This window comes from Nomascus leucogenys, unplaced genomic scaffold (assembly GCF_006542625.1).
Source record: "Nomascus leucogenys isolate Asia unplaced genomic scaffold, Asia_NLE_v1 000733F_111167_qpdss1sc, whole genome shotgun sequence".
Taxonomy (NCBI): Eukaryota; Metazoa; Chordata; class Mammalia; order Primates; family Hylobatidae; genus Nomascus; species Nomascus leucogenys.
Window position 1 is genome coordinate 53,865 of NW_022096986.1, and position 14,645 is coordinate 68,509.

The window sequence follows — 14,645 nt, forward strand, 5'->3', positions numbered from 1 at the left end:
CACCACATCTGCAGCAACTTCCTCCATGGACGCCTTGAACCCCTCCAGCCTCATCCATGAGGATTGGAATCAACTTCTTCCCCACTCCTGTCAATATTGATATTCTGATCTCCTTCCACGAATCACAAACATTTTTTTTTTTTTTTTGAGATGGAGTCTCACCGTCACCCAGGCTGGAGAGCAGTGGTGCAATCTCGGCTCACTGCGAGCTCTGCGCCTCCTGGGTTCACGCCATTCTCCTGCCTCAGCCTCCCAAGTAGCTGGGACTACAGGCGCCCGCCACCAGGCCCACCTAACTTTTTTGTATTTTTAGTGGAGAAGGGTTTCACCGTGCTAGCCAGGATGGTCTCGATCTCCTGACCTCGTGATCCGCCCGCCTCAGCCACCCAAAGTACTGGGATTACAGGCGTGAGCTACTGTGCCCAGCCCATGAACATTCTTAATCGCATCTAGACTGGTGAATCCTTTCCAGAAGGTTTTCCATTTACTTTGCCCAGATCCATCAGAGGAATTATCATCCATGTCAACTATAGTCTTATGAAATATATTCCTTAAATAATGAGACTTGATGGTCAAAACTCTGCCTTGATCCACGGGCTGCAGAACAGATGTTGTGCTAGCAGGCATGAAACCAACATTCATCTCCTTGTACATTCCCATCAAAGCTCTAGCATGACAAGGTGCATTGTCCATAAGCAGTAATATTTTGAAAAGAATTTTTCTTTTCTGTGCTGCATGTCTCAAAAGTAGGCTTGAAATATTCAGTAAAACATGCTGTAAACAGATGAGCTGTCATCCAGGCTCTGCTGTTCCATTTACAGAGCACAGGCAAAGTAGATTTAGCATCGTTCTTAAGAGCCCTAAGATTTTCAGCACGGTAAATGAGTGTTGGCTTTAACTTAAAGTCACCAGCTCCATTAGCCCCTAACAAGAGAGTCAGCTTGCCCTTTGAAGCTTTGAAACCAGACACTGACTTCTCCTCTGTAGCTAGGAAAGTCCTAGATGGTATCTTCTTCCCATAAAAGGCTGTTTCGTCTACACTGAAAATTTCTTGTTAGTGTAGTCACCCTTGTCACTGTTCCTAGCTAGGTCTTCTGAATAACTTGCCAAGTTTCTCCATCAGCACCTGCTGCTTTATCTTGTACTTCTATGTTATGGGGATGGCATCTTTCCTTAAATCTCATGAACCAACCCCTGCTAGCTTCCAATTTTTCTTCTGCAGCTTCCTCACCTCTCTCGGTCTTCACAGAACTGAAGAGAGCTATGGCCTTGTTCTGGGTTAGGCTTTGGCCTAAAGGAATGTTGAAGCTGGTTTGATTTTTCTCTCCCAACCACTCAAACTTTCTCCACATCAGCAGTAAGACTGTTTCACTTTCTTATCATTTGTGTGTTCACTGGAGCACTTTAAATGCCCTTCAATAACTTTCCCTTTGCATTCACAGCTTGGCTAACTGGGGCAAGAGGCCTAGAGCTTTTGTCTTGTCTTGGCTTTCGATATGCCTTCCTTACTAAGCTTCATCATTTCCAGTCTGCTTTCTAGTGAGAGATGTACAACCCTCTCTTTCACGTGGACACTCAGAGGCCTTTGCAGGGTTATTAACTGACCAAATTTCACACTGTGGGTCTCAAGGAGTACAGGGGGCCAAGGAAAGGGAGACAGGGAATGGCCAGTTGGTGGAGCAGTCAGAACACAAGGTATTTATAGCTTTAAGTTTGCCATTTTAACATGGGCATGGTTCATGGTGTCCCAAAACAATTACAATAGTAACATTGAAGATCACTGATCAGGGAGCGCCATCACAGACAGAATCATAGTGACAAAGTCTGAAACACTGTGAGAATTCCCCAAATGTGACCAGAGACACTAAGTGAGCAGATGCCGTTGGAAAAATTGCATCAATAGAATTGCTTAACACAGGGTTGCTGCAAACCTCAAGTTTGTAAAAAACAAAAACAAACGTGCAATACCTGAGACATGCAATAAAAGACGGCATGCCTTATTCTGGAAATTTTTTTTTTTTTTTTTTGAGATGGAGTCTTGCTCTGTAGCCCAGGCTAGAGTGCACTCGTGCAATTTCGGCTCACTGCAACCTCCGCCTCCTGAGTTCTAGCAATTCTGTCTCATCCTCCTGAGTAGCTGGGATTACAGGCACCCACCACTATGCCCGGCTAATTTTTGTATTTTTAGTAGAGACGTGGTTTCACCATCTTGGCCAGGCTGGTCTTGAAATCCAGACCTCGTGATCCACCCACCCCAGCCTCCCAAAGTGCTGCGATTACAGGCATGAACCTCTGCGGCCGGCCACTATTTCTTTAAATAGTAGGTTTTGGTTATTTAGAAAATGAAGTTTTGTGAGATCCTTGACTAACCCATTAATAACAGATAAATGAGGCTTTAATATATTCTGAATCCATTTCAGAAAATCTTACCTAATGGGTATAGATTGCGTTGAAGCGTTACTCTGCCAACTTTGAAAAGAGATAAATGATCAGTAGAGTGGCTCACAGACGGTGATAAGCACACAGGCTGATAAATGGAAGAGGTCCCAGAGAAAAATGGAAGCAAAGCCCAGTGCTGAGTCACTTTGCAATTTAAAGAGAATAGGGGGAAAACCACTATCAGGCACAGGACACCTCAGGAATATCCGAACTTAACAACAGTAACAGAAACTCAGCTGTACGGGAGAGAGATGAAGCGAGGTGTGTGTGAGAAAAACAGTTTTGAAAAAGACTTGAAAGAGAGCAATTGGTGAAATTGTGGCTGTAGGGGGGAATTGCTCTGGCAGAAGAGGATCAGATAAGTACTTTTTTTCTACATAAAAAGCATTGGCCCTTTAATGCACAAATGATGACTTGGTCAAACCCATCTTCTTCGACTTCACTCTGAGGATGAAGATGACGGGGCTTGATAACTCTGGGGGAAACAGTATTAAACTCTTCACTCCTTATGAGGGCTCTGTCAGAAGTGGTTTTATAGAAAGAAACCTCTCCCAATGCCTCAGGGTCTCCAAGTCAGCTCCGTAAATAGGGTTTTCTCTGTACTCCAGGCTCATGAGAATTAGTCTCTGATTTCAGGAGGAGAAATGAAATGCTAATTGGGTCTTTAAATGATTTAACAATTAATCCGTAAGGCCTTAGAAGCCTGTCCCTCTGGTGTGGTCAATACAGGAAGATGCTTTGGGGAATATGAAGTCATGCCGGAAACCGGCTCCTGTCCCCATGGCACTGGAAAACGAGAGGAAAGACACTACTAAAACAAGGGATGACCAGCATTTATTGATGACTTGTGTTGTTAATTTACAGGCTGCCTCATGGAACCATCATGAGAGAAGAGTTTAGAAGCCTCTTCTCTCAGCAGGAGGATGAAGGCAGAGCCCTCCTAAATTGGTACTCCTCAGTAGGGCAAAAGACACCGTCTCATTTCAGCTCAGTAGGTGGAGTGAGGCTTACCCAGACATTCATTAGGTTCCTACTCTATACATGGCACTGGTCCAGGCATTGAGGGCTCAACAGCAAACAGACACATTCTTGAGTCTAGTGTCAGGAGGTCATAAAATGTGGTCAGAATAATGCCGGGTAAAGGGCTAGAAAGTTCCCAGCCCCAGGAGTCAGGGTGCTGTTAGGAAAGGGGGGAACAGCATTCTAGTATAAGATGGCAAGAAAGCATGAAGAGCTAGGACTTTGAGCAACCCTCCCCAGCTGGCTTCCACACCAGGATCTTACAAACCCGGGTGCGTGCCACCCTCACAGCCAGCCATCCTTTGAGATGAATGATACCATGCCCAGTCTACAAGGTGAGAGGCAGAAGCTGAGAAGTGAGGTGATTTGTCCAAAGTCACACAAGTAGTGAAAGGCAGGCAAGGCCTCCTGTGCATCCCCTTGCTCCTGCTGGCCCCACTGCTGGCCAGCAGCCCCATCAGGACTGCTGTGGGTGTGACATGGGTGCGGGGTCCGCCCCTCCACTCAGCCTTAATGAGGCGAAGCTTAGTGCTAAGTGTAAAACATGGGGCAAACGGACGTGAGAAGAGGCCAACAGCTGGTCTATTTTTGAAAGGCTCACTTCTAATGCTCCTAATTTCTGTATTTTAACAAAGCAGCTTTTAACTAAAGTGCAGAGGCAAGGAGAAAACAGGCTTTCGGGCTCCTCTGAAGGACATTGTTTAGTCGTAAGTACTACCTCTCAGTCCTTCTCTTCGGCAATATTAGAGTTTTCTTTTTTTTTTGGTTATCTGAGTAAATGATAGAAACATTACAGAGCTCAGTTTGAAAATTACCCAAGAAGGACAGAATGCCCTGCAATCACGGGTTATTATTATTATCATTCTATTGACATTATTGTTGTAGACTCAAGCCCTGTTGGACCTAGAGACACCCCATGAAGGAACACCTTTCCCAATTCATCCAGGTTTGGGATAGAGGAGCCTGCATGACACTAACAATTCACGAGGAACAACTGTCTTCCAAATCAGTTCTGTAACCAGTTTGTACCTAAATTAGTTTGAATCACAAATTTGCAGATTTCTATATTTAGAGATGAGATGTTTTACCATTACAGAAAGCCTATTATTTTATACATACAGCAACATTTGCTGAAAAATGTATTTTACTTAGAGGAAATAAAATAAGAAAATAGTAGGGAAGATACGTAAATCAGTAGAACATAAAATTGTGCAGAATAAAAAGAATGGGCTATATTGGAAGTATGCAATTTGGCTTCTGCTGACAGTCTTTATGAACTGCTAACACTTATTTGATACCAACGATGGATGATCTAAGGTTCTCAAAGGTAGCTTTAAAAATGTGCACAGTATACTCAACAGCTCCTAGGAACTCACTGGCCATATCCTCCTGTATTATCAAAATGAAAAAAAAAAATCCTCCATCTGAGACCCGAAAGAAAGGAGGAAAGACGCAGGAGCAGGGCTGGACGAGGGCTTTGGGTACTCACTGTCTGGGTTTTGGTAGAATGACCTGAGCTTACTTGTTTACCCATGGTGGGGAAACCAGGGCATGTGAGCATCAAGGTACGAGTGGGGAACAGAAAGAGGCCTGCCAATGGGCCGCTGAGGCATACACACATTCATTCATTCCTTCATGCATGCATGCAGGCGACAACCAATCAACATATATTTATTGAACACTTGTTATATACCAAACACTAAATCAGGCACTCAAAATTCAAAACAGTGCCACTAAGGTGCTTCTGTTCCTGGAGGAGAGGGAGCCATGAAGATATGCTCATCCTCTGCAGCGTGATCAGTGCTGCTAGGAGGATCAGCTGTGCGCAGAGAAGAACTGCAGGCAGCATCCTGGTAACTGAATGGCAGGAAGTGCTACTGTGGTTGAATGCTAAGGGGTGCATGATCAGGAGACCTTTGGGGAAGCCCATGGATGACGGGCACCCAGCCGCAGAGGTAGTGGATGGCTGGGGCTCATGAAGGGCAGAAAGAGCGAGCCCAGGGTTGTAGGCTCCAATGCCTGAAGGCAGGGGCTGGGGGAGACCTGGCTGCCCCATGCGTACACAAAAGCTGGAGGACCCTCTGTGTGACAGTCTTGCAGCCCCAGGGCCAGGACCCTCAGTGATTCTCTGGAGGACCCTCTGTGTGGCAGCCTCACAGCCGCAGCCCCAGGACCCCCAGTGATTCTCTGGAGGACCCTCTGTGTGACAGCCTCACATTTGCAGCACTAGAACACCCACCCCACTGCCGCCGGCTGATTCTGTAAAGCCACGGGGACTCCTGCCGCTTCCTAACTAACCAGAATGACCTCTGCTGTCTAAAGAGAACAAAGTGTCATCCCGGAAGGAGACAGAACAGGAGTTGGGATGGGATTTTTTTCAGGTACTGATGACACCACAGGGCTTTCCGAACTGGCTGCTATACATCGTGAACCTTTTACATCCACAAATAGGGGCTAGAGGAAAGCTGTTTGTGAGCCCACTCATTTCCACATGTGTGTGGCAGACACAGAAGCCACATGCTTGGCACTTAGCAAGCATTCTTTACACTTTTAATCCCCTCAGCTGGAGTCTTGGGATTCAGGGATCAATGAGACATGGCTCCTATACTCAGTGTTCAAACTCTATTTTGGGGAATGATTTTGTATACAGAATCTTTCCTGGATCAAAAAGGGCAGGGTCCAATGAGGAAACATCTCTCAAGACTGCCTTTGTGGAATGGCCCAGCACATCAAGCTGTGGCCAGGAATGGATGGGCTGGGTGTGTCCCCAGAGCCGGCCACTGCCCTGACGAGTGCTCGGTTGGGATTCTTTATTTTCAGGTTTGATTTTTGTACTCATGCACTCAGGGAATATTGAGAGGGCACAACTCTTAAAAAGCAAATAAACACGTCAGAAAGATGAAATGTGTCAGCAGCTATTTTGGTTTCACGCTCCATGAATAGAAAGGGGAGTGGAGGGAGAGAGATCAGAGACAAAGAGATTGACGGGTTCCCGCCTGGGCTCTTTGGACCCCCCAGGAAGGTCCAGATTGGAAGTAATGAGCAGTTGCTTTCTGTTTTCGGGATTTCACAAGGCTTAACGGAAAAGTCTCTACCCACAGCAAGGCAGCTGGGACTCACTGAAACCCCAAGTCTAGGTGGCTTTCATGGGAACGACCTCGCCTCAGCGGTCCCACCCCAGCATCTCTCACAGACTGGAGGCTCTCAAGGGTATTATGTGGAAAAACGAACTTGCTACTTAAGTGCAGAGTGATAAACAGGGCCTATCAGGATAAGGTGTCCACGGGAAAAATATGACAAAAAGGATCAACGGGAATAAAAACCAACGATCACACCATCTACACCAAAAACGAAACTTCTCAATTCCAAAGTTTAAAGAAACCACAAAAAAACCTTGTCCATACATGTAGCTATGTAGCATGATGTGCTGGCCTCTGACCGCTGACTTGGGACACAACACGGGCGTGACATGTGTGAAGTGGCAGTCACTAACAAGCGCACAGTAACGGAGATAACTGGGGACTGGCTAATACCAAACATCTCAGTACTCACGTCACTTCCAGCTGGGCCATCTTAGATCGTTCCCTCCTTCAGAAACAATCTCGCAGGTGTAGTCACCGACGTTGCCCGACCACGTCTGGCTGATGAGAAGGGACCCGTCCTTTTCCACCACGATCCTAGATGTGCTCAATGGAGTCAGGGCCACATTGTCCTTCTTCCAAAGATAGCTGTGGGCCAAGCAAAGGGTCTTGAGTTACAAACCCCACAGGGACAGAATCACTGGTCCTTCCCTGTCTCTTAAAATCAAGCAACTAACAATCTTGTGAATGGACTTTAAAAACCACTGAATTGCGCTCTTTAAAAGAGTGACTTTTCTTTTCTTTTTTTTTGAGACAGAGTCCTGCTATGTGGCCCAGGCTGGAGTGCAGTGGCACGATCTTGGCTCACTGCAGCCTCCACCTCCTGGGTTCAAGCAATTCTTGTGCCTCAGCCTCCTGAGTAGCTGGGACCAAAGGTGTATGCCACCATGCTTGGCTAATTTTTTCGTATTTTTAATAGAGATGAGGTTTTGCCATGTGGCCCAGGCTAGTCTTGAACTCCTGGCCTCAAGTGATCTGCCTGCCTTGGCCTCCCAAAGTGCTGGGATTGCAGGCCTGAGTCACCACACTTGGCCTAAAAGAGTGAATTTTATGGCAAGTGAATTAAACCAAAAAATAATAAAAAAAAGAAAAGCAACCACATATCTTGGTCATAATACAAAAACAGATGCTAACGTTAAAAACAGGGCAATGAAAATGACTGGCCCTGCCTGTCTGACCTTGTGTTTTAGAGGTGAGAAGTCTGTAGAACCACGGGCACACCTGTCACCTATGAAAACTGCACCCAACATTCCTGCCCCAGTAAATGCTCCTGGAGAACAAGAGTATTGTCTGGACAGGAGGCAACGACTGTTTAAAAAAATCTGCAAGTTAGAATTGCCCAACTCATGAAAAAAAAAATCACCCTTGAAAAACATATTTTCTTAAAATTTGACCATTCTTGCAGATGGTCCTTAAAATTGCATTTCTTTCTCATTTAATCTGTAGCAATTTGAGCACAGTTTTCTTTTCAAATACAGCATCGAGAGCCTGCCCAGTCTTTAGATGACCACGGGCAGGGGCAGCACTCATTGCTATATGGAATGGAAGTGCTGTTTTTCTTTTCCACAATAATTTGATGGGATTTTCGAAATGTGCCCAGTTCTTTAAAGCCTTCATATTCAGAAGCACAGACATTTACAAACCACCCTTTATCAGCAATTACCCTGCGATAGAACAGGGCTGATTCCACAAGAGGGAGATGAATAGACTGCTCACGCTGGGGCATCACATGCGGCTGGCTGGTCACTTACAGCCTGGTGCTCCTCAGGGCAGAGCAGCAACCCTGGGATGAGGGGCACCCCGAGAGCAAGTAACCCAGTTCCATATCAGGAAGGGCCTCCAATTTAATCGCACATAACAAGCTACAAGGAAACCAGAGATCCGAGGGGGTTCTTTTTGAGCTGTCAGAGTAGCAGAAAAGCAGACTTCCTTGAAGTCATACTCCAAATCATTTAGGAAGGAGCTCTTTCCCAGGCCTGACGCCTGTCTCCAGGACGGCCACCAGGGGGGTTCTAGGTCGGCTTTCACTTGCTGGTTTTTGTTTTGTTTTGCATTCGGCACCCTCGTACCTAAACCTAATTTGGATTCTGAGCCCTGGGAAACCCCAGTGAGTCGGGTGGAGACATGGAAATTTACAATCGGCCAAACACCCGCTCAAGAGGCGCGAAGAGAACAGCCGAGTCTCCGCATCCCGCTGCTGACTGTGCACCCACAGTCGTCCCCTCTGCTCAGGGTGAGAGGCCCCAGAAAGCAGCAGGGCGTGTTGAGTAGTCTGCCCATTCGACTCACGCACTGTGCCCCTTCTGGGCTAAGGCCAGAATGGAAATACTCTTGATGACTGGATTTTTTTTGGTTTTCAAGGCTGATTCCCAAAATTTAAAACTATCCTGAAGGTAGCTGCTCTTCAGGGAACAGCTCCCCATTGACGCCCACCTGTCTGCTGCCACAACTGCCTCTGGAGTCTCATATTTTGCAGTTACTTTCCTGGTCTGAATTCAAACAAAGACGGGATGTTGGCATTCCTTTAGAGAACCCTCGACCGGGCGCGGTGGCTCACGCCTGTAATCCCAGCACTTTGGGAGGTCGAGATGGGTGGGTGGATCACGAGGTCAGGAGATTGAGACCATCCTGGCTAACATGGTGAAACCCCGTCTCTACTACAAATACAAAAAATTAGCCGGGCGTGGTGGCGGGCGCCAGTAGTCCCAGCTACTCAGGAGGCTGAGGCAGGAGGATGGTGTGAACCCAGGAGGTGGAGCTTGCAGTGAGCCGAGATAACGCCACTGCACTCCACCTTGGGCGACAGAGCAAGGCTCCATCTCAAAACAAAAAAGAGAACCTTCAGGTCTGGTCTCCTTGGCATGTACCTTTCCGTGAGTGCGCTGGGGGCTGTGGCCGACGTTGTCCCATGCACAGGCCTCCCTCACCACGCCCCCTGCCATTTCAGGATGAAACTATCCCGAGAGTAAAGAACTCTCCCGGGAGGGGCACAGCCCCCGTGTAAACAATGCTGAATCCTAGTCGATCCCCCTGGATTTTTCTCTGTCAGCCTCTGACAAGTACCTTTTACAGACAGTGTATTAACCTTGGCAGGAGAAATCATGAAAAGCAGCATTAAAGTCATGAAGTGGATCATAGCTCACTGTAAATAATACATAAGGCTGGAGTGGAAAATGGGATTTGCATGATTAATAACGGTGCCCACAACCAGAAGATGCTGTAATCAGGGACCTGCCGCTGAAATCAAAGTTCCCCCAATTCTTCCTCCTCATCTCAACTTCACTTCAGAAACTCACAGAATATCAACAAGCCCCAAAGCATTAACTGATTGTGCTGACCAGAGTGAAACCCGGGGGTCATGTGTGGCTCCACAGTGCAGCGTAGCCGTGGTCCCCTTAATCACCACGTGGTCCTCAGGAGGGTGGATGATGGACGTCCGATCTGAAAAAACACAAGTCACAAGTCAGACGAAATGACAAGTTTGAGAGTTTCTGCCCTCGGGGGGGCGGATAATGCCCTGGTCATCTGATATCACAACCTCTGAGTTTTCTCTCATCTTGGCAGAATGAGTGTAAATGGATCGCTCTCAGAAATGCTAGGGGAGTTAAAATCAATCAAATAAGTCAACCACTGCAGCAAAGTCTGTCAACCCACCCGCCCCTCCTAAATCACCTTTTACCTCAAACACCACGGAAGTAAATGAACGCGGACCATCCCATGCAAGTGTGGATGAGGTTCTAGGCTCTAAAATAAAACCTAGATTCTCTCCCTAGATGACTATCATTCTAGTCATTTCTAGCATCTGCATGGCACTTTGTGAGTCTGCCAAGTGCTTTTGTTTAAGTTGCTGTGTTTATTCCTCAAGACACTCTTGGGAGGGCTGAATATTACTACTCTGTTTTCAGGAAGGAAGACGGATGCTCAGAGATGCAGTGACTTGCCCACCTCCCCCAAGCCAGTATGGGGTGGGGACCCTCAGCTTGCCTGTGCAATGGGTCACTGTAGCACCCATACCTCTAAGGGGTACCTGCTCTGCTTCCAGGAACAGAGTGAGAACTTGGGAGTCACAAGGCTAAGTTCGAGGCCAAGACTGACCTCTGCTAACGGTGAGTCCAGAAAAACATCTCTGCATCATAGTTTTCCTGGCTATGGAAAGGAATGCTAACATCACTAACAGTTGCACAGATTCAAGTGGGCAGTGTGTGTGAAAATGTTCTGTAAAGCCACCAAAGTGTTATCCCTGTCAGGCTAGTGTCCTTATAATGTTGAATCTCAGCAGATCCACAACATTTTCTGGTGAATGATCTACAGAGATTCAGATACCACTTTTTCATAACCTTTTTAATATCCTACTGCTCAAGGTCATTGCTAAGTTCTGATTGCAAAAGCTCAAAAAACTGCAACCTCAGACATACATGGGTTAAATGTATGGTTACTATTTAGGGACATGTAATGAACGAAGTGGTTGACAAGAGTCATCCACCAAATGAAACAAAAGCTCCTTTTTAGTACTTGACAGTACAGTGGGAACTTGGATTAATTTCCTTTAAACTCATGATCATTTTAAAGAGTTGTTTCTCAAACTGGACACCAACTATATGATAGAAACTGCTAGACAAATATGAAATAAAGCACAATGATTTACTTTTTCTGGAAGAATAGCGTTTCAACAGATTACTCCCTCAAGCAAGTTACAACTTTCTCTCATGTAGATAGCTTTGTAAAAATCTGTGAGTGAGCATTCTTTTGCTTTTTGAATAATGAGTTTTTATTAGTACAGACTGAAAACAGAGGAGAAAATATAGTGGCAATTGAAGCTAAAAAGTGGCAATGGGGGGCCATGTGGTCCAATCCTTAAGCTCCAGAAAACTACTGTGCATTTCCGAAACGTGTCTTGATTAAAAAAACATTGATAGTTAATATATTACAAGGGTTTTAGTTGTTCCTAATTGTATAGCAAAATATTTCTTCCTTAAGATTTTAATTCTTAATTTTCTTATAAAAAATACTTACAAAATTAACATCAATTTTGTGATTTGAGCTAGTTTTGTGTAATAACTCCACTGACTTTACGAAGTCAATCTTTTATCTCTCCTGCAATGCCCCCGTTAAATTTCTGAATACATTTTATTCTTTTAGACACAGAAAATTTAATTTCTCAACAAATTTCTACAAATTAGTTGTAAAAATAATCATTCTCTTTTGCTTAAATTAGCAAGCCCAAGGGGCATGTTGACATCCCCAAAGCACATGACACAATGATTAAACCGTGGCTAATAGAAGGCCGACGTGTGAGGGCTGCTCCTTACTCCACATGGTGAGCGTGGCCGATGCGTTCAGGCAGCCCTCTGTGTTGGCTGCATAGCAGGTGCAGTTGCCAGCATCCTGGATGAAGACAGGCACGATCTGTAGACCCCCCAACTCAAGAAGCATGAACCTAGGAATCTGGACAGAGCCACTGGCCAGAATGTGGTTTTCTAAAGAACAGTAGAGAAAAGAGGCATGTTAGTCGTAACACTTGAAGGAAATGAAGATAGTGGTTAGAGCCATAAGCAAGTAATATGGTTCAGCTCTGTGTCCCCACCCAAGTTTCGTCTCGAATTGCAATCCCCACATGTCGGGGGAGGAATCTGGTGGGAGGTGACTGGATCCTGAACGTGGTTCCCCCATGATGTTCTCCTGATAGCGAGGAAGTTCTCATGAGATCTGATGTATTTAAAGGTGTTTGGCACTTCCCCCTTTGGTCCTTCTCTCTCCTGCAGCCACGTGAGATGTGCCTACTTCCTCTTCACCTTCCACTATGATTTCCTGAGGCCTCCCCAGCTATGCAGAACTGAGAGTCAATTCAACCTCTTTTCTTTGTAAATTGCCCAATCTCAGGTTTGTGTTTATATCACTGAGAGTGGACTAATACAACAAAGAAACAACTGAAGGAAATAATCAGTATAAAGTGAAAATTGTATGAAAAGAAATAACTGAAGCAGTATCTGCTAGCACTGTGTAGAATAACAAAAACCAGAACATCTTACTTGCTCAATATTGAGAGATTCGGTTAAACACATTATGATTCATGAACGTGGTTGCTATTTTTGGGTGATCGGTTTTTAGTTTTCTTTATATCTGCATGTATTTGAAACATTTTTATATAAAGCTATTACGTTCAAAATCAGGCAGGAAAACAAGAGAAAATAAGAGCCCAGCCCTCTTATTGATCTGTAGTGTCCCAGATCTTTAGGAGCCGTGTGTGAGTGCAGGGATTGTACCTGTGAGACTTGAAAAGCTGCCACGCAGCTTTCCAGCAGGAAGAGAAACATAAGTCTTTTGGCATGTCGGCCTGCTACAGCCCAGCAAGTATGAGGAACTCATCCATGTGAATCAACAAGGCTCAGCACAGACTTGTTCAGGATGGACTGTGTGTGTTTCCTTCGGTGGCCCTCATGGAAGGGGCTATGGGAACTGCAAAGGCAGCCTTCCCAGGAACTGAATGAACCTGCAGTGGGCTGAAGCATCCCAGGTTGACTGGGGAAGGCATGGAACAATGTGGCCCTGGAAGCATCTTTCTTCAACAAAACAAAGGCCGTGATCCTTAATTCTGAATGTTCTAAGAAGAGCTCCACTTAACAGTGGGAAAAGTGAGTGGCTAGCAGTGACTTCACATCCAATGCTCGACACGGTAAGGACCGAGGAAGCCTGAGGCACTCTCTGAAGGGCGTGGGTAGAGAAAAGTGACATTTGCATAATCCTTTTCTAATGTGTGTTTCCCACTCTAGAAGGCAGGGATCTTGTCTGTCCTATTTATCCTTGTGCCCATGGTACCTTGCACTTGGTAGGCATTCTGTAAATCAGAGGTCCCCAAGCCCTGGGTTGCAGACCTGTTTGGAACTGGGCTGTGCGGCAGGAGGTGAGCAGTGGCCACCGAGCATGACCCGCCTGAGCTCCCCCCCTCCTGTCAGCTCAGCAGCGGCATTAGATTCTCATAGGGATACACACCCTCCAGTGAACTGTGCAAGCCAAGGATCTAGGCTGCACACTCCCTAGAAGAATCTAATGATCTGAGATGGAAGTTTCATCCTGAGACAATCAGCCCCTACTGGAGAGCATGGAGAAATTCTCTTCCAAGAAACAGGTCCCTGGTGCCAAAAAGGTTGGGGACTGCTGCCATAAGAGTTATTTAATCTTCATTGAGTGAACGCATAAATGAATAAAGAGAGTGACTAAGAAGCAAGCACTGGCCTGATAGGTTATGTTCTACATGGGCCATGCTGTTGTGGGCGGTGGACGCTACCTACCTCTTTTCCAGGTGATGGCAGGTTTGGGAGCCCCGGACACCTCACACCTTAGAATGGCTGTTATCCCGTCAGTAACTGTGGTGTCCGCTGGCTGCTGGGTGAACACTGGAGTGATATCTGAGAAGAGGAGTTAATGAAATGGTCAGGGCCTTGTTCCCCTGAGAGGCTCACACCAGCCTGGTGGAGTACCCTGCATGGGCTTTAGAGAGCCAATCACAGAGGTAACTAGCAATACAAAAGGAACACTGTTCAGGAGGGATGGCAGCCCTCCACTGTTCCTCTCCCAGGAGTTGCCTATCTTTGTTTACAACCTGGAGAAAAAAAAATACTGCGTCACGATGTTATAGATACAAAAGTAGAAACGTGCAGGGACCCAAGAAGAAAAGTTTTAGATGAACGTTAAAGAGAGGAGAGGCATTTATTTAGATCAGCCAAAAGATTGCTTTTGCTCTTTAAATGAATGGTAGCCCACACCTATATTCCCAGCACTTCGGGAGGCTGAGGCAAGAGGATTCCTTGAGCTCAGGAGTTTGACTAGCCTAGGCAACACAGTGAGATCCCTGTCTCTACCAAAAATGAAAAATTAGCCAGGCATGGTGGTGCACGCCTATAGTCCCACGTACTTGAGAGGTGGAGGCAGGAGGATCGCTTGAGCCCAGGACGCCGAGGCTGCAGTGAGCGATGATCGTGCCACTGTACTACAGCCTGGGTGACAGAGTGAGACCTTATCTCAAAAACAAAAACAGCTAATTATTGA

At 46.0% G+C, this 14,645-nt stretch overlaps 1 protein-coding gene across 1 annotated transcript; it reads right to left on the reverse strand.

Annotated features, from left to right (window-relative positions):
* Positions 1 to 7,012: 7,012 nt before the first annotated feature.
* LOC115834120 (protein sidekick-1-like) lies at positions 7,013 to 14,005 on the reverse strand (the record flags this gene model as incomplete). Its single annotated transcript, XM_030808879.1, has 4 exons — positions 7,013 to 7,187; positions 9,938 to 10,040; positions 11,909 to 12,076; positions 13,889 to 14,005. Coding segments are annotated over 4 exons (563 nt in total), but the record flags the coding sequence as incomplete, so codon positions are not given.
* Between the last annotated feature and the right edge of the window lie 640 nt (positions 14,006 to 14,645).